The following is a 16,882-nucleotide window of genomic DNA, read 5'->3' as shown; positions in this document are numbered from 1 at the left end:
CCCAGTGATCGGCCATGGAGTTTAATGATGACGTTCTGGTAACATCAGAGGCGCGTCAAGACGGTCTTTAACAAACATGCGTTCGACATGACCCGCAACTTTCAGCAACCTACGACCCTGTACTTGCGATCTCTTTTAGAAGACTCGATAATACAATTAACACACACCCAAAAATCAAAATGGCATCACGGTTCCTCCAAAGCTTTTCGCGCTCAGCGCCCACCGTGGCCCGCTCGTTCCAACAGCGAAGCGAAGGTAGCTATGCTCGCCCAAGAACGATAAAAAAGCATCTAACATATTTCGCTCTAGTTCTCGCACCAGTCCTCTCCCGCACATACGCCAGCAGCGCCGCACCCGGCCAATCATCCAACGTCTCCAACCCCCAAGCAAGCAGTGCTGAGAGTCAGGATATCAACAAGAGTGCCTCACTCGGTCGAACAGACAAGAACGATGGCGACCACGCGTCGATAGCAAACCCAGTCAGCCACCCAGAGCAGGATCGAGCAGGCGCGACGGAGGAGACGACGGAGAGCCAGGACCACATGAAGCATGACCCAAAGGAGTCGGATGCGAAGAAGAGGGAAAAGACGCTAAACTACGGCCAGAACAAGCCTTTGGACGCGGCTGATAAGTAGGGGTGTATAAGAGTATGAAAATGAATTGGAGAGCCTGTGTACGATTAGAAAGTCGAAGAGCAGTTTGAACGCTATGGATGCGACATCTATCCCGAAAATGTGTCGTGATGACATGCCCAGGAGCCTTATAGAGAGAAGCTCAACTCCCATATCCCTGCTGGAGAATTTAGCTTTCACCGTTCGCTCGTCTACCCTAGATTACAGTCCTCCGAACAGTTAAGGATAGACTAACATCTTCAACTCAAAACTTCCAATCGACGATAAGCAGATCAAGGTGACAAGAGCTTATAATGTCATTTCAATAAAGAGTGATACAACGCTCTTCATGAGTGAAATACGTCTTCCAATCTTCGATGGTCCCATCTGAGTTACCGAAGAACCGCTGGAAATGCCCAAATCTCTTGTACACCTTGGTGCCATCGAAGTCAGCCTCTCTTAATAGCAGACCTTCCACCAGACCAATTTGGTAACCGAGTACAGCAAGTAAACATTCGCTTCTATCGTTTGGTAGATCATGCATGTCGTCCATCACGAAGAACGTGTTTTGATCCGCGTCTGGTGTGATCATTAGTCCATTATTTTCGCCTGGCTGAACGGTCTTCCATTCGAAAATTTGACACCAGGTTCGAATGGTCAACAGTAGCGCATTCTCTACATGTGCTTCGGGCCGTTTTTGGCTGACTGAAAATAACTCGTACGCTTCCGTAGTTGCTACAAACGTTATGTCTCGTCCATGAGTCTTCCACATGTGCAATTGGCCATCCATTGATGCCCAACTCCAACTCGGAGTGATGATCCAACTCCCACCTAGCGTTTGACTCGAGGACTTGGGAAGCCTTTGCGGCACTCGCTCCTTAGCACGTAATGCGGGCAGAGCTTTTCTGTGTACTCTCCAATTCAAGCTGTGTGGTAGCGACTTGCGGAAATGACCAACAAGGTACGTGTCGTTCATCGCATGACCCATGCGAGTTGCAATAGCTGACAGAGCCACCAACTTGTCTACTTGAGGATACGTGAGCTCACGCGCAGTGTATTCCATAAGAATCTTGGACCAAACCTCCTCCAAATCCCCACTGTCTGAAGTCTCTGGGACGGATTGTATTGAGAGACCAATCATCCTTCTTAGAAATTCTCTCAGGAAGTCGGAACAAAGTGTGAAGCCACGTGGAAGCGATTCGCTTGCGTGCGGAACTTGTTGGCAATCCCAGAAAAATTCACCGTGGCCGATGCTCAGAACGCGGGTAGCCAGCAGACGTTCTTGCAAAACCCATGCTCGATATGCGATGGGCTGTTTATAAAGTGCCTCCTTGAAGTACTCATCCGATAATATAGTGTAAGTGCGAGTTTCTTCGGAATTGTGACCCTGCGGTGTAAAGACGATATCGGCTTCGAACGGCAATGTAGAATCGAAAGTATAACCTCCAAGGCAACTCTGGTTCGGGTGAGCAGCTTGTGCCAAGGAGAGGTTGACTACACAGTTCGAATATACGTCTTGCATCCGCCCACACTCTAATTGCCAGTCTTCGCTGCTACCGAGACCAGACTGTATGATACAAAGGGCGTCAATCCAGAGATAGCGAATGCCAAGCCCTTCTGTAAGCCGTATAGCCTCCCGGAAAGCGATTGGAAGCCTGGAATAGGATACTCCAAGCTGGAATTCTTGTAGGTTGCTTGCTGTTAGACAAACGAAACTGGGATTTGTGCCCCAACAGTAGCTCAAGGCAGCGTATGGACCTGAAGGTTTATCTTGTCTTGGAAAAATCAGGCGGACTTTGTGGCCTTCAAGTTTTAAAAGCCGTGTAGGGTATGTGTGTGGTTGAATATGCTTCTGGCATTGCTCATGTTTGTCTAGACAAGTAGTCATCCACTTCTGCGCAACCTGCAGGGATCTGATCGTCGGTATGGTGAACCGTCTGTTTTGTATGCCAGCTGCTACCGGCAATAACGATGTCCGTACTGCTAAGAAGGACCGCAGATCGTAGGCGTCGATTGTTCTGTTCTCCGTGTGCATGCGCAAGTGTAAGTGCATATGGGCGTTCCTCGTTCGAAAGTTGGACAAGTCGAAATTATATTTAACTGTGAGCCAGTCTTTCAAACAGTCTTTCTTACTTCCTATCTTTTTCAGTAGAGGAGTACATATGTAGCAACCGGCTGCTGCTGCTTTGGTGAAAGATGCAAGGCTTGTATGATGATCGCCTTCGTTAACGCCGCTTGAGAACATGCACGAGCAAACTTCGCAAAGCATTTCGTTTCCCCTTGATAATCATGTAGCTCCCTAATTAAGTAAGCTGAGCGGAGCAACGGTGATCGATGGCATATGCGTGTCGGGCTGACACTAGGAAGACAAATTGTGGCGTCTTCGGTCGTGCGTATTGTGGATTAGCCAGTGGCTATGAACGACCGGAGAGGGTAAACGTTTTGCAGCTGTTAGGCCTCAATATATGGAAGTAAGAGTATTTGTGGTGTCAGTGCAAGGTTTTCCCAGGTCGAGAGTGTGATGCGGGGTGGCAGCTTGCCTAACCCGGAACGCATCTTCGAAGGGCTGCCAGGGCCACATGCATGGAACGTTTGCGCGCGTAGCATCCCTAATCATCTCGCAAAGCCAGCATCCACTCCTCGTTATCCAGTGTTCAAGTTCTTCGACATCGTGAACGCTCGCACGCATAGCTGCAATTGCACTAGTTCGCTCTCTAGCCGACCTGGCAGTGAATTCCGTTGGTCCCGCCACACTATACCGTACCGACTCAATGCGCCACAGCGCGTGTCCGTATTGATGAAGCCGATTACCGTTCGGAGGAGATGAAGAGCGAGTGAGAAGGCGGATTGTTTCGCAGTTTCGAAACTGTTAAACACGGAACAGCGGGCACTAGTGTTTTGGCATCCCTACTCCACCAATGAACAGCGACTAATCATCACTAGTGTCTCGGCAACATCACCTATCGTTCATGCTACAACCCCTAAACCTCCACAATAGCTCTAGACCTAACGGCGAACATGTCTAGCTTGGGCGAAAACACCAGGAGGTGTGAAACTTCGGTGGAGGCTCGATAGTGTTGAGGGAAGGGTGCCCTGGATTGTGGCACGGTAAGCATGAAGCCACCCACCCTTCAGCCTTAGGCATAAGTACCACGAGGGCGCCACCTCTTAGATTTTCCTCATCGCGCTTCATTCTCTTACCAACTTTACTTACTATCTTTTCAATCTCGTCTATCGTTTATTACATTCGTTACAAGGCACAGGATGTCTCTTTACACTCTTTTCGCTGCGGGTCTTCTCGCCCAGTTCGCAAACGCGTACACCGTCATCCAAATCCCTCCTCCTTTCATGGAAAAGAACATCGATCCCATTGTCTTCCCTGGAGAGTTCGACAAGTCGCATCTTCACTCTTTCTATGGCTCCGACGCCGTTGTCGCTGGCACCAAGACCAGTGCTGAACTCCAGAAGGGTTGCACCACCGCCGAGAACCCCAACGATCTGTCGAGCTACTGGGTCCCTACTTTCCTATACACCAAGGATGGCAAGAACTACGAGCCCGTACCCGTCTTTCGCTTCAGCGCCTACTACAACTTGGGCGAAACCCCCGCCGAGGTTGCCATTCCGCAAGATCTGACGATGGTTGCTGGCAAAGCCGGCGCCATGACTCAATCAGCCATGGACGCCAACGCAAAATCCGAGTGGGCCTGCGAGAGCGAAAGCGTCGCTCTCGACGCCAACGGTTTCCCCTCCAAGACTTGCTCTACCCACGTCCAGCAACTCCTCTACTTCCCCCAGTGCGTCAACGAGCAGACCCTCGAGACCGGCTACAAGAGCCGTGAGCACGGAACCCCCAACTGGTGCCCTGCTGGCATGAAGTCAATGCCCCAACTCCGATTTTCCATCCGCTACGATCTCCGCAAGGCCCTGCCTAACGGCTGGTCTGGTACCGCGCCCTTCAAGCTGGCTTGCGGACCTGCTTGGTGCTCTCACGGTGACTTCATCAACGGTTGGGTTCCTGAGGCTGCCCAGAACATGGTCGGTACTACCAGCGAGAAGCAGCATTTTGCTCCCGTCAACGGTCCTCTTGGCGACTACAAGGCCAAGTCTTCTTGCAAGGCTGCTGATGCTGACCCGAGCCATGGCACTAGCAACTATGCTGAGAGTGTTGCCGCTATGGCTAAGCGCAGCGTTGGCGCTTGGGGCTGGGAGACCAGATCCAGGCTCGCTCGTCTGGTCAAGGGCGCTTAGGTCCAGAGGTATTTACTTGATACCCGACATAGCTGGCGGCATCAGCATACGGCATCTGAGAAAGACTGAGAAGATGTTCATGTATATATTTAAGAAGAGGACTAACTCTAGTTGAGATCAAAAACACGTACATATTGGAACTGCAGTAACTTGCAATTTACATACTCACCACAATTTCTTTTCACACATCCGCAAATGATTTGACATCCTGCTTCCAGCTGGCGTGCTTACATGCGTCAATCATCTTGACCTGTTCTCCGTCTGTCTCCGCGATAGCCCAGTTAGTTGTACCACTCCAAGATACCGTCAAGGACGTATGAAGTCCTGACCGTGCCGATTATGGAATTGATATAACGCCCGGCTAATAATGCCATGTTCTTGCTGTGTTCTGCTCCGATCCTCTCTAGAAACTCACGAAGGTCCATACCATGACGCATGGGATCAACCCAGTCGAGGTCGTACTTGCTCAGCCCTCTAGTCTTCTTCAGCAGTCGAACACCGGTTGTACTTGTAGCCCAGAAAATATTAGGGCAGACATGAACGTCCGATAAGTTTTCGTCCAAGAATCTCAGATGGCCATGCTCCTTCAAGTAATAAGCTGTAGCTTCCAGATCATGCGCCGATTCTTGATCAGCCTGGTTGCCAGGGTCAACCTCCAAGTCTATACAAACAATTGGAATGACTTCGATACATCCAAGGAGGATGCCGACCGTATTCACTCGCCAATCATCCTGCAGTACAGATCCGTAGTCGTGGAGATCTTGAACGAACAAGCGAGTGATCGATGGGAAGCGGCCGGCTTGGTAGGATGAACGCAGCTCCCGAGCGACGAGATTTTGTCCGCGTAAAGACTTGGCCAAGTCACCTTCTAGGTTCTGCCCAGTCGTGTCTTCCTTGGGTGCATACTGGGGGCCTAAATGGGCATATTGCGAGTGCAGTCGGTCGGCTATGTCCATGTAGGTTATGTCGAGAAACAAACTATGTAGTTTTGGTAGACATGGACCCACCATGAGCACCCCAAAAACGAAATACGAGATTGTATGTCCCTGTAAGCGTAAATGCTCGAGGTGAGGCACTCGTCTTCTCAAAGCCTCACATAGACAGTTGGAGTCCGTTGATCGAATACTCCCCGAGCCTATCGCATCATGATCATGCTCAAACGTAGCAAACTCAACGGTTGAGCAGGACGCGGGCAGGGAATCGACTAATGAAGCTGATGTTTCGAGCGGAAAGATCCCTTCTTGCTCATTCTCACCGAAACTATACGTAGGCGGATGACGGAAAGGGTCGATAGGAGCTTTGGTGATCTGGTACGAGAATAATGTCATTCCGTCCAGCCGGCTCGCGATTAGTGTGGCCAGTTGCTTCGATGCGGCGGTCAAACACAAGCCATTTGTCGCGGTTGAATCGCTTGGCAATGAGCTCAGTCGTATAGAGAGGTTGCGTACAAGGACGCTTGTAGTCGTGCGCGCCACTTCAAGTGAACGGATGAAGGGCAAAACGCTGCTGTTGTTGATCGGAATGTATGTCCAAAGCAGTGGTGCCCCTAGCTCATTCCATTCGTGACAGACTCTCAATGCGCTTGTATAGTCTCGTCGGACCATCCCCGTCCCTAAGTAAAGTATCTCGAGCACCTGGAGCTTCAGCTCAGTGGGCAAACAGTCGACGGGTACCGTAGGCGGGGGTATTTGCTGCGCCATGACAATGGAGAATCGAGGTGAGTGAGGGAGCTGGTTCGGTTGTAGGCATTGAGGTAATAGGCGTTTGAACCAAAGCGTCTAACGCGATACATCGCGCTAGTGAAGTGAGAGACTTTGGGCAGGAACGCCTGTCTTCTTCGGAAGGAAACGACACAACAACACAACACTGCACGTGTCAGCAAGAAGAACGTCTTTTGAGCAAGCACAACAGATACTGAGATTACATCGTAAATTTATTTAGATTCGCTCAATAGATCACATCAGTACCACATCATCTCTCCTAGTGCAAGAACTCGTTGAAGAAGTTCACAGCACTCCTCTTGGCCCTCTCCAAGCCATCCTTCTGCTGCTGGTTGTTGGGGTCGCCACGCGCAGCAAAGCCGTGCTGTAGACCAGGGAAGTAGATGTACTCCCACTGCACACCAGTCTTTGGCAGTATCTCCAGTGTAGCCTTCTTCAGCTCTTCTGTGTATGCGAAGTCGTTCTCAGGGGCGAGGATCTGTACAGGCACCTTGACGCCTTCGATCTCGGACTTCTCGAGAAGCGATGGGTGAGCGGTCGAGATGGCGTCGATGAGGGAGGGCTCAGCAGCAAGCTTGAAGCATGCCCAGCCGCCGTAGCAGAAACCGATGGCAGCGACCTTCTTGTATTGCGATTTGAGAGTTTGAGCGTGCTGCTTGATCTCGGGCCAGCGGATTTCCTTGGTGTTACGGCCAAGGAAGGCCATGAGGTCGAACTTCTTCTGCTTCTCGGGGTCGGATAGCGCGTCTGGGTCTACGACTTCGCCGCCGAAACTGCGCAAGGACTGTTAGCTGCACTGAATGCACATACTGCGTCGCTACTTACACATCGGGTACGTAGACGGTCGCATTGGCTTCCTTCGCATAGTGATCTGCCAGAATGCGGATGTTGGGAAGAGTCCAACCGAAGACGTCGGTGATAATGAGGACAGCGGCATCCTTGTTGTCGCCGGTGACATAGCAGTCAATCTGGTCGAGCTTTGTCACCTTGCCGACGGACTCGCCATTCCACTTGAAGCCGGTCTTGCAGTTATCACAAGACATCTTGAGGGTATATGAAAGGAGTTGATGAAGTGTAAGGTGAGTTTGGTGTGATGTTCCAGTGTTGTCTGAGAGATTTGGCGGGGTTAAGGGGTCTTAAGTCGTTCAAGCTTCAGGTGGGGTAGACTCGATTGTTCTGCAGTTACGTGCATGAGGGAAGGAAAGATAACCCGGCATCTGGCCGATTCCATGATGAGAGCCAATCATGACCCTAGAGCGGAATATTGCATTGACTTGACTTTCCGTTGTTGTCAACAGGTGGATGATGACGATGATAGCTGGTGCCGGATTTTGCGTTCGCGCAAAATTAAACCCGAGTCTGTTTCGCCGACATCCGCCGCGTCGCTGACCGAGACGGACTCCCGATTCACGAGTATGACGTAATCAGCGGCCTTGATCAAGGACCCAGGCTTACAATACATTTTCTGAGTCTTGCCTATACTGTTTGTCCATGCCAACTCTAATAGCCCTTTTCTTGTCTGCATGTGTTAGGACGACGACTGGACCTGTATATATGGAGGCCATGCGGTCTGACAGCGTAGCAGCGTAGCAGCGTAGCCATGTATCAAGACACCCTTGGTTCATAAAGCGAAGTAGATTTCGCAAACGAGCCCATCAAATTGGTGTTCCGATGCTGCGTTTCACTTGATAATTGGACTTTGAAGGAGATATAGCGCGCTCATGTTAGAAGGAGCCATCGGCCGCCTACCGCGGTAGCTATAGGTCAAGCTAACGGCACCTGCCTTATCTGCAAAGTAAACTGGAAAAGCATCACTTGTTGCCCTGTATCCAACCAAACCTACTTTCCAATTGAGTTTGGGCTAGTCCTTCTTGCCCGCCGGTTGCAAAGGATCTTCGCATCGACTTCATTTTCAGGATGAAGCGGTCGCTGGATGTGGGTGTCGGAAGCACTTCTGTCGTACATGATTACAAAGGACTCACCAAGAGAAGGCGGCATATAGTACTGTTTCTCCGTCCAGTTGGTCTTGATGTTTTCCCACAAAGTCCGTTGGAACCAACCTACAAGCCAGCGCGGACGAAGGCTGTAGACGGAGGCTACAAACCCTGTTGCGGTGTCATTGAGGGACCAAGAGGAACCACGAAAGTGACTGATGTCTAACGCTGACCAGATACGACGGATTCCCTGAGCATCTCTTTTCGTGATCTCGGCATTTGTACGCGCTTTCACGGCACAAATGGTCCTTTTACGATCAACCTCGGACTGGTATTCCTCAAGCTTGACCGCAGCCATCTGGGGAAATCGCCCTTCCGCATCGCCAGTTTTGTTACCCAAGGGCATCGGTATGCAACCAAGGACATTCCACTCCCAAGAGAAACCTAACTCTGCGCTTTTCTCGGAGATGTCCCAAATTGGTTCTGGTGGTACCTGGGCTCCGTGCAGGAACATGTAGTAGCTATGCTCAACTTCATGTCCGATCACGGAAGCGAACATGAACAAAGCTCTGCAGCACTCATTGAGGCTCGGATGATGTGTTGGCAATGTCTTCCGGAAAAAGATGTCAAATTTTCGACTTAGTACGATGCTTGGGTTAGCTATACCTGCACTAGGCGGAATAACCGGAAAGCTTTCGGCGTGGAACTCGTGGAAGAATAGCATGTTTTCCCTTCGGTGATACGTGGTTCCCCAATTCGTCTTCTGGCAGCTGTGAGGAGCAAACATGAATGTCACTACCTTCGCGAGCTCATTGAGATTCGCTTTAACGATCGCGATTGCCTGCGGACTGTTGGAGTACGGCTTCGAGACAAGATAGACTTGGCCTAAAGAGTTTAACCGGCGTTCGCTGAACGTCAGGCGGCTGTACCATAGCAGTGGACCATCCTCACAAAGAAGAAGGGAGACTAGTTGCAACGCAGGTAACATACGCTGGTAGATCTCGACAGGATGCTGACTAGGACCCGTAGCCCAACGGTCAAGCCTGAACATTGGATGGACAAGGTTTGTCAAAGCCGGCGGTCTTTGCGTTGGCTGGGGCCCGTTATACTTGCGTACATGCCAATTGAACTCTAGGAGAAGGCGATGAAGAAAGCTTTCGACAGAACGAGGGTTCGTCATGACCGACAAATGAGACTCCAATGTTCCGTGGTCGCGTGGTTTTGTGAGCCGACTTGGAGTGCTTCTGGCAGTTTAAGTAGATAAAGCAAAGCGCATTAGTCACGAATAAGCTCGCGAATGAGTTATATATGAAAGGAAGTCGGTGGTGACATTCTAAAGTGCTTCCAATAACAGCATAGCAATGTCAGCTTCGCGGATGTCGATTTCGGTGTGTCACATCAGGCTTCACCATGACCACATGCAGAGAGTATCAGTCACATCTTCGTGGCCTATCTGAAACTCATCGCGTATCTGCTGACCATCGTTATGAATGTGGTGATTATGTGGCAGACATTTCGGGAGCCTCAGAAGTCTCAGGCTGTAGATCGTCGACGAAAGGGTGTGTCGGCAGCAAGCCGTAATATCTCGTGCATCATCAGAAGCAGTAGATAATGCTTTGCTTCACGAACATCAGAGTTACGAAGACCGAACTGAGATTAGTGACTACAATATCTGCAGGAGGAATATGACACTCCATTAGGCCCCAAACGTGACTTGTCGGCATGGCCAGTCGCATCACAATCGAGTTAGCCAGCGCTTCCTGACCATACAGGTACTACACGTGGCTCGTATGCTTGGCTGCGTTGCTGTGAACAACATGGAACGGAAATGACGTGGAATGAGAAGTGTAGTGGAAGATTGATGATGAACATTGCGCACTAAGAAGGAATCACCTCGGCTTGATGTCACAACACGCTAGTGTCGCATGTAGCCACTGCCCCAACAACTTCATCAAAGTTCATCTCATCGTCATATCAACCAGCTAATCCACGGTCAGTGTCGTTCCTTTTTCCATGCGATATAACGACGTAAATTCCTGCATCGGTGCGATCATGGCTATGCGTTGATCATTCAGGTCGATCGAGAACATATACTGGAAACACTGCAGCACGATGAATCCACCTCATCACAGCTTTGCCAAGGTCGAACGCGCGACCCATTTCTGCACTTCCGGACGCTCCTGGTGATCTGCAGGAAAGAAGCGAGGCCCGAGAATCTTCTTCTGCACTTTTCCTGTGACTGTCTTCGGAAGCTCGCGATCCGCGATCCTCAGAAGCGTAGGTAGCTTATATCCAGCTAACCTCTCGCGTAGATCTTGTCGAAGATCGTCGATGGTCAAGACGTTTTGGGAAGCGCCGTTCTTTCTCAGCGAAACGGTAGGCATCTCTTCCTCCTGCAGCGAGATGAGTGCAGCGACACGTTGCCCGTACTCCTCATCTGCCACACCAACCACCATGGCTTCCGCAACGTATGGTAGGCTTAGCAGCTCGCGCTCGACATCTAGAGCAGATATCTTGTATCCACCAGACTTGATAATATCCAGAGACGCTCGGCCGATGATAAAGTAGTATCTGCCCTCTCGCCGCGCGATGTCGCCGCTTCGGAAGTACCCATCTTGATCATGAGCGCTTGCGGTTCCTTCGGGATCACGTAGGTATTTTGAGAACATGTGCTAAATCTCCTTAGCGCAGTTACGAAGATGATAAATGAGAAGACATACCGGGCTCTTTACGAGCACCTCTCCCTCGTCTCCCTCGGACAGTTTCACATCAACACCACTGGCGATTTCACCTACAGAGCCTTCCGGGACGGTCTTGTCATCAAGACGCATCTTAAAGATAGCCCCAAATTCAGTAGCTCCGTATCTTTGCAAAATCGGCCTTTGCATTAGGTTCCTCCAAAAGTCGTTGAGTGGTTGGGGTAGCGCTGACGTTCCACATAAGCAGGCTCGGAATTGTCTTGCGCCTGCGGTATACTTGGCTACCTCATCTGGAGGTAGCTTGCATATGTTACGTTGGTAATATCGTCTCATTCTCATGTATATAGTGGGTACGCCGGAGAAGATAGTCAGTCGTTTTCGAGGATCCATAGCGCCATGCTTCCATCGCTCCCACATTTGCTCCGAGTCAAAGCCTCCACTACGAAACTCAATACGACTACCAGACAGAAGGGATGGGAAGAAGTTGATGCCAACACCGGTCGCATGATGTACCGGAAGAACGTGGAGGACAACGTCGTCTTCAGTCAGCTGGTAATGATCCGCTACTTCTAGCGCACAGTCAAAGATAAAAGTCCTTCTCATCACTGCTCCCTTGGGCGCTCCAGTAGTCCCACTGGTGAAAATGACTACAGCGGGCGCATTCTCCTCCAAAGCGCGGTCCGAAGAGATGATGATATTTCCAGCGTCGAGAGTGGGAGACGAGATTGCTGGCTGAATAGCCACAGCTCGAAAAAGCTTGTTACTCCTGGATGCAATCCGCTTTTCCAGGTCAAGACATTTACTCAGGTCCATCGAGCTAGCAAGAACCAGCGCTGCTCTTGACTTCTCAATAAAGTATACTGCTTCTTCTACGGGTAAGGCTGGCGTCAATGGGACTACGGCAGCTCCAAGCGCCAGTATCGCTAATACCGCCACAGTGTATTCATAGCCGCCAGCCGCTACAACGGCTATGTATACCTCATCTCTTCTTTCCAACGCCTTAAGCGTCGAATCCGCCAGTATACCGGTGATACTTTCCCGTAGGCTTAGCATATCCGAGAGTAAATCCAAATGTGTCTTCTGCAGATTCAAGCGGACGTCGTCAATAGCTACGTGCCCATTTGTCCGGTTAGCAACCCGCAGAAGTTTCGCAAAGAGAGGCTAGGATGGATTCAGCACAATGTCATGATTTCATCTGAGCATCAACTGAAAGCCACGTCTTACACTATTCGGGAGCACGTTGCGTCCAGAGTGCTTTGGTATCATATAGCATCGGTCCTCCATCCTGGTAGTGTTTGGTACCCGCTCGAACAACTGAGATGTGGCTGCCGATGTCCACTCCTCACGTTTGCGTACTGAAGCGCAGTGCTAGGTACTGGGCTTCCCAGAGCACATGCGATGAGTCGTATACAGCATGTCATCATAATCACACCCCCCTTAACCGAACCGTACAAGATCGCGGGGAAGATTCCCGAGACCAACCCCGCAACCCTCTTACTCCCGACGCTAAGGGCCGTGCAAGGCCTGCCGCCACACGGCCTGCAGCCGTGATCTAGTGAAATGCCCCTGGTAAGTTCCCGCTACAATGCACCTAGGTACAGAGCATGCCATGGAGAGAATGCCACCACCGGTACCGACTATTTGTTCACGACACAAGTTTTACACGATCTTCAGTCGTCATGCCTCTATCGGAGCAACGTGTCTCTATCCGAGCTTTCAAGGCTACGCAAAAAAAGGAGAAATGTTAGGCGAGTGGCTGTTGCGATGGCGCTGTCGTTCACAGACCAGCAAAATGGTTTGCATCCAGCGGGCATGGTGCTCCGCGACTCAGACATATAATTGCAAATAGATTGTCACATCAGACTTGCTACCGCGGGCCGGGCCTAAGGTCATCACCACGTTCGTGTCATGTCGTTATCGTCATTGTCTTACGCGAAGGATGCGATCAATATCTTGGATATCTTTCGCCCAGCAGATGTGTGGCGAGTAGGCTCAGCATGGTGCGTTCTAAGCACTGATATTCCGGGTGCCTGCGACTCGGCACACATTCAATCACAATGTTGTCGCGCTCTCCCGCCGTCTAACGCTCTGCCGGGTCGTCTATCCGGCCTTGCATACCGCCGTTCGGTGTGCGCGACCACCGATAAACCTTAATCCTACGGTATAGCATAGATCGCCTATCAAAAGAAGAGGCTATGAGGCGTATGCGAGACTTTCGATAGCGTTGCAAATATTTCCGACAACACAGTGGACTGGAATCAGTCCGATTGCTCAGAAGAACCTGCTGTTTCCTATCTGAAGGCGTCGCATGCATGAAGCTCGTCGCTTATTGGACAGCAGCGTTGCACACAACATAGGGCGCTTATTGGCATCAGTCAGCCACAATGACTGCAGCGGCATCAAATTCTATCTTCGTCGTCCTGCTCCAGACAAGGGTCCTGTTTGATTGTTCCTTACCGATGATTACGGTGTTTGCTGGCAATTCAAGCTGGTGACGACCCACTAACCGAAGCACCGCCGCAACGTGTCTCCTTAGGAGCCTTACCGATCCGATGACGCATCGCTGTCTGCCCTCAAAGCTTTCTGAAATGCGATACATCACACCGCTATCCGTTAGATGCTATTTGGGGCATCACCATGGTAGCTAGCCAGGCTGAGCTCTCAGTAGTTGGGGCTGGTTAGTCGAAGAGTTAGGACAATCGTGTCAACGCTCACTGGCACGTCGGAAACAACTAGGTGAGCTGTGCTGTGCTGGTTGCTGGTCACTCGATGTCGCGGATCCCTCTAAGCTCCTATAGTACGCTGCTAAACGCGGGTGCATTCTGTCGCAAGCGGTGCGGCCGCAAAAGCATCCAAGCGCCTGGTCATAGGGCTGCGATTTTGCCTTGCTTGAGGTGCTCACCGACTATAGAAGGGCAATACTACCGGTGTATCGATTCGCCTACAGCCAGTGTGGCATCGATGATCAAACATTGCCTCGTGGTAGCCTGGTTACATTGACCATTCACATTGGGTAGCGGCCAAGCCCGCAATTTCAGATACGATCGGAATGTCATGCTGCTGCCGCGAAAGTCCCGCAGCGACAGCACAATCGAAGGACGTGGGTGTCAGCCTGATTTCAAGCGACAGTCGACACAAGCAAAGACAATTCCTTTGCGCCTGCCCCACCCCCGTTGCCAGGGCATGGATGTCACAGAATAGCAAATTGATCTTTTCCGAGGCGCATATGGGTGCCTGATCTCTGCCTCGAGAAACGAGGATTGGCGAAAAGAAAAGCAAAGCACGTGAACGGTCCTGGTTGTGGCCATTTCGTTCATGGGCGGGAACCCTCTTTGAACGTTGCCGCATCGGCTGTACCTCATCCGCTGCCGCGGGGGTTTGGTTCCTCAGGCACGGCCGAGCAAAGGCGGACGGGGAAGACGGGACGAGACACGTTTAACGCACGTCAAGGGTTGAAAGGGAATCTCGAATAAGCAGACACCCCGGGGAAGCGGGAATGAGGCGTGGCCTGGGCGCACAGATGTTTCCGCATGCGGTCATCGTCCTTCTTAGCCCACTCGGCCCGTCGAGTGGGCCAATGCCGCCCTCCCGTCACACCAGGCGCAGCTCAATGGGGCCTTGCGGTGAAGGGGGTAAAATGACATCTCGTGCTTCACATGTTGGTGTTTGTTCACCCAATTCACGGTATGTGTGACTCTTCGTCGCTGTCGTATATATACTGACTACAGGAAAGCCACGACCATGTCCCTAGATTTCCCACTAGTATTGCGCAACGGCCGGCTTTTTGAACCCATTGCTAGCACCATCCCCCGCTTCCTCGACATGCTCAGCAAAGCACATAGTCCGCCCGTACAGACAAATTCGTTTCATCTATCATGCCTAGATCAGAACATCGTGCGCGTATACATACAGACCCTGTGTATTTTCCCCGTATGTCATCCTAGAACATGTGCAGTATTGACAGAAGTTGACGTTGTGCGCAGTTTCCTGATCTGAATGACGCCGAAACGGCCATACAAGCTCTCGGTGTCGGGCTTCGTCTCACACTCAACAAGTTTCGCTTTCTTGCTGGTACACTCACACTTGCGGACCGAAAGGCTGGGAAACTCGCTCTCAACTATCCGACTGAGATCACAAGCGAGCAACTGAATAGAGTGTTCCGATCAAAGCAAATTCCATACCATGAGACAGACTTCCCACACACCTACGAACAGCTCAAAAGACATGGCATGCCACCAAGTGCACTTCGAAGTGCTATGTTTGTTCCGGAAGATCTGGGAAACTATGCTGGCATTCCACGAGATGGCGAAGGGAAAGTAGACTTCGATAAGAGCGACGCACCCGCGATGCGGACTCAGGCGTTCTTCATACCCGGCGGCCTCGTACTTTCCATGTACATGCATCATAGTGTTGTCGATTTCTCCGGCGTTACCCTCTTCTGGCAGACTTTCTCCGAGAATGTTTCCAAGATCTCAAAGCAGCAACTCTTCGAAGAGCACAAGATCATGGGTATTACTCCTCACTACAATACCTAGCTATAACTGACCGTGACAGATATGGGAAGCGTCGCCGAGAGACACTCCCTAATGCGGAAAGCCGTTGACGAGCAAATCACGCCACAGCGAGGTGAGGGCAGTGCAGATTGCTATTGCGATGGTCCGCCTCAGTATTTGAAAACTCTACCCAAAGAGACAAAATGTACTCAAAGGCTCTTCGTCATTCCAGCATCACGGGTGCGCGAGTACAGGGAGGTTCTGCGCGCCTACTTTCCCGAGGATACCCCTCCGACTATGTGCAATGTCCTCGCAGCCCTGGTCTGGACGCATGTTACCCGCGCTAGAGCAGGTCGCCTGATCAAGTGCGGGTTGACAGAGACCAGTGTCGGTATCGCAACGGACTTACGAAGAAGACAACATCCTCCCGTTACTACAGACTACATGGGAAACATGGCGTTGTTCTCACGGGGCACGATGAACGTCTCCGATCTCACATCAGAGGACCGGTAAGTCTACTCCCTACTACTCCATCCTCGTTGGTCGCACCTTGTGGCGCCTTAAACCTTGTAGTTCAAATGTTGAGCGACGCAATTAAGTTTGAGAAAGCCAGCTGACACATACCGGCAGTGTAACCAAGTCCACAATCGTCAACGTCATAAACATCATCAAGAGCACGATCCTCGATGTCGACGACGAATGGGTGAGCCGTCACCTAACATTCTTCAAGTCGATCGAACATATTACAGACACCGAGGTCGCGCTGGCCTTGACCTTTGGATCGGACATTTACATCTCCTCCTGGCTAAACTTCGGCGCTGATCTTCACTGGGGCATACCCGGTACAGATCTAGGCAAGGACTCCCTTGCTGGTCGACCTGAGTTCATCAGGCGATCTTATGGACCGGGTGATGGTGGAATGATCTTCCTCCCGCGCCGTAGACAAATTGCGAACGAAAAGGAAGCGCCCTTTGAGATCCTCGTACGACTCGCCGACGAAGACATGACGCGTGTGTTGAACGAAGAGGGCGGGCTAAGCTGTTGGGCCGACGCCGTGATTGAGTAAAGGATTTCTTTCATTCTTCTCCCACTGGCATTTTGATGCCTACTCTTGGAAGAGGCTAATTTGGTGCTCCGGTACACCAATTCGTTGATGACACTTACGGTATTGCGTTT

The 16,882-nt window shown here is 51.0% G+C and overlaps 6 protein-coding genes across 6 annotated transcripts; 3 read left to right on the top strand and 3 right to left on the bottom strand.

Annotated features, from left to right (window-relative positions):
• Positions 1 to 179: 179 nt before the first annotated feature.
• ALTATR162_LOCUS10435 (uncharacterized protein) lies at positions 180 to 635 on the top strand (the record flags this gene model as incomplete). Its single annotated transcript, XM_043318071.1, has 2 exons — positions 180 to 255; positions 310 to 635. 2 exons carry the CDS (start codon positions 180 to 182, stop codon positions 633 to 635), a joined length of 402 nt encoding a protein of 133 aa, XP_043174006.1.
• Positions 636 to 3,875: 3,240 nt separating this feature from the next.
• On the top strand, positions 3,876 to 4,859 carry ALTATR162_LOCUS10434 (uncharacterized protein; the record flags this gene model as incomplete). The annotated part of the gene is made up of 1 exon (XM_043318070.1): positions 3,876 to 4,859. One exon carries the CDS (start codon positions 3,876 to 3,878, stop codon positions 4,857 to 4,859), a length of 984 nt encoding a protein of 327 aa, XP_043174005.1.
• A 281-nt stretch (positions 4,860 to 5,140) lies between these two features.
• ALTATR162_LOCUS10433 (uncharacterized protein) lies at positions 5,141 to 5,815 on the bottom strand (the record flags this gene model as incomplete). Its single annotated transcript, XM_043318069.1, has 1 exon — positions 5,141 to 5,815. One exon carries the CDS (start codon positions 5,813 to 5,815, stop codon positions 5,141 to 5,143), a length of 675 nt encoding a protein of 224 aa, XP_043174004.1.
• A 1,024-nt stretch (positions 5,816 to 6,839) lies between these two features.
• Positions 6,840 to 7,623, bottom strand: ALTATR162_LOCUS10432 (uncharacterized protein; the record flags this gene model as incomplete). Its single annotated transcript, XM_043318068.1, has 2 exons — positions 6,840 to 7,353; positions 7,406 to 7,623. The coding sequence occupies 2 exons, from the start codon at positions 7,621 to 7,623 to the stop codon at positions 6,840 to 6,842; spliced, it is 732 nt and encodes a 243-aa protein (XP_043174003.1).
• Positions 7,624 to 10,640: 3,017 nt separating this feature from the next.
• Positions 10,641 to 12,497, bottom strand: ALTATR162_LOCUS10431 (uncharacterized protein; the record flags this gene model as incomplete). The annotated part of the gene is made up of 3 exons (XM_043318067.1): positions 10,641 to 11,186; positions 11,235 to 12,374; positions 12,438 to 12,497. The coding sequence occupies 3 exons, from the start codon at positions 12,495 to 12,497 to the stop codon at positions 10,641 to 10,643; spliced, it is 1,746 nt and encodes a 581-aa protein (XP_043174002.1).
• Positions 12,498 to 14,869: 2,372 nt separating this feature from the next.
• On the top strand, positions 14,870 to 16,772 carry ALTATR162_LOCUS10430 (uncharacterized protein; the record flags this gene model as incomplete). The annotated part of the gene is made up of 5 exons (XM_043318066.1): positions 14,870 to 14,897; positions 14,947 to 15,143; positions 15,197 to 15,722; positions 15,768 to 16,215; positions 16,337 to 16,772. 5 exons carry the CDS (start codon positions 14,870 to 14,872, stop codon positions 16,770 to 16,772), a joined length of 1,635 nt encoding a protein of 544 aa, XP_043174001.1.
• Between the last annotated feature and the right edge of the window lie 110 nt (positions 16,773 to 16,882).

The sequence above is a fragment of the Alternaria atra genome (assembly GCF_907166805.1).
Source record: "Alternaria atra isolate CS162 genome assembly, contig: 33, whole genome shotgun sequence".
NCBI lineage: Eukaryota > Fungi > Ascomycota > Dothideomycetes > Pleosporales > Pleosporaceae > Alternaria > Alternaria atra.
The sequence above is the reverse complement of the archived record's forward strand: the minus strand, read 5'-3'. Positions and strand labels throughout refer to the sequence as shown.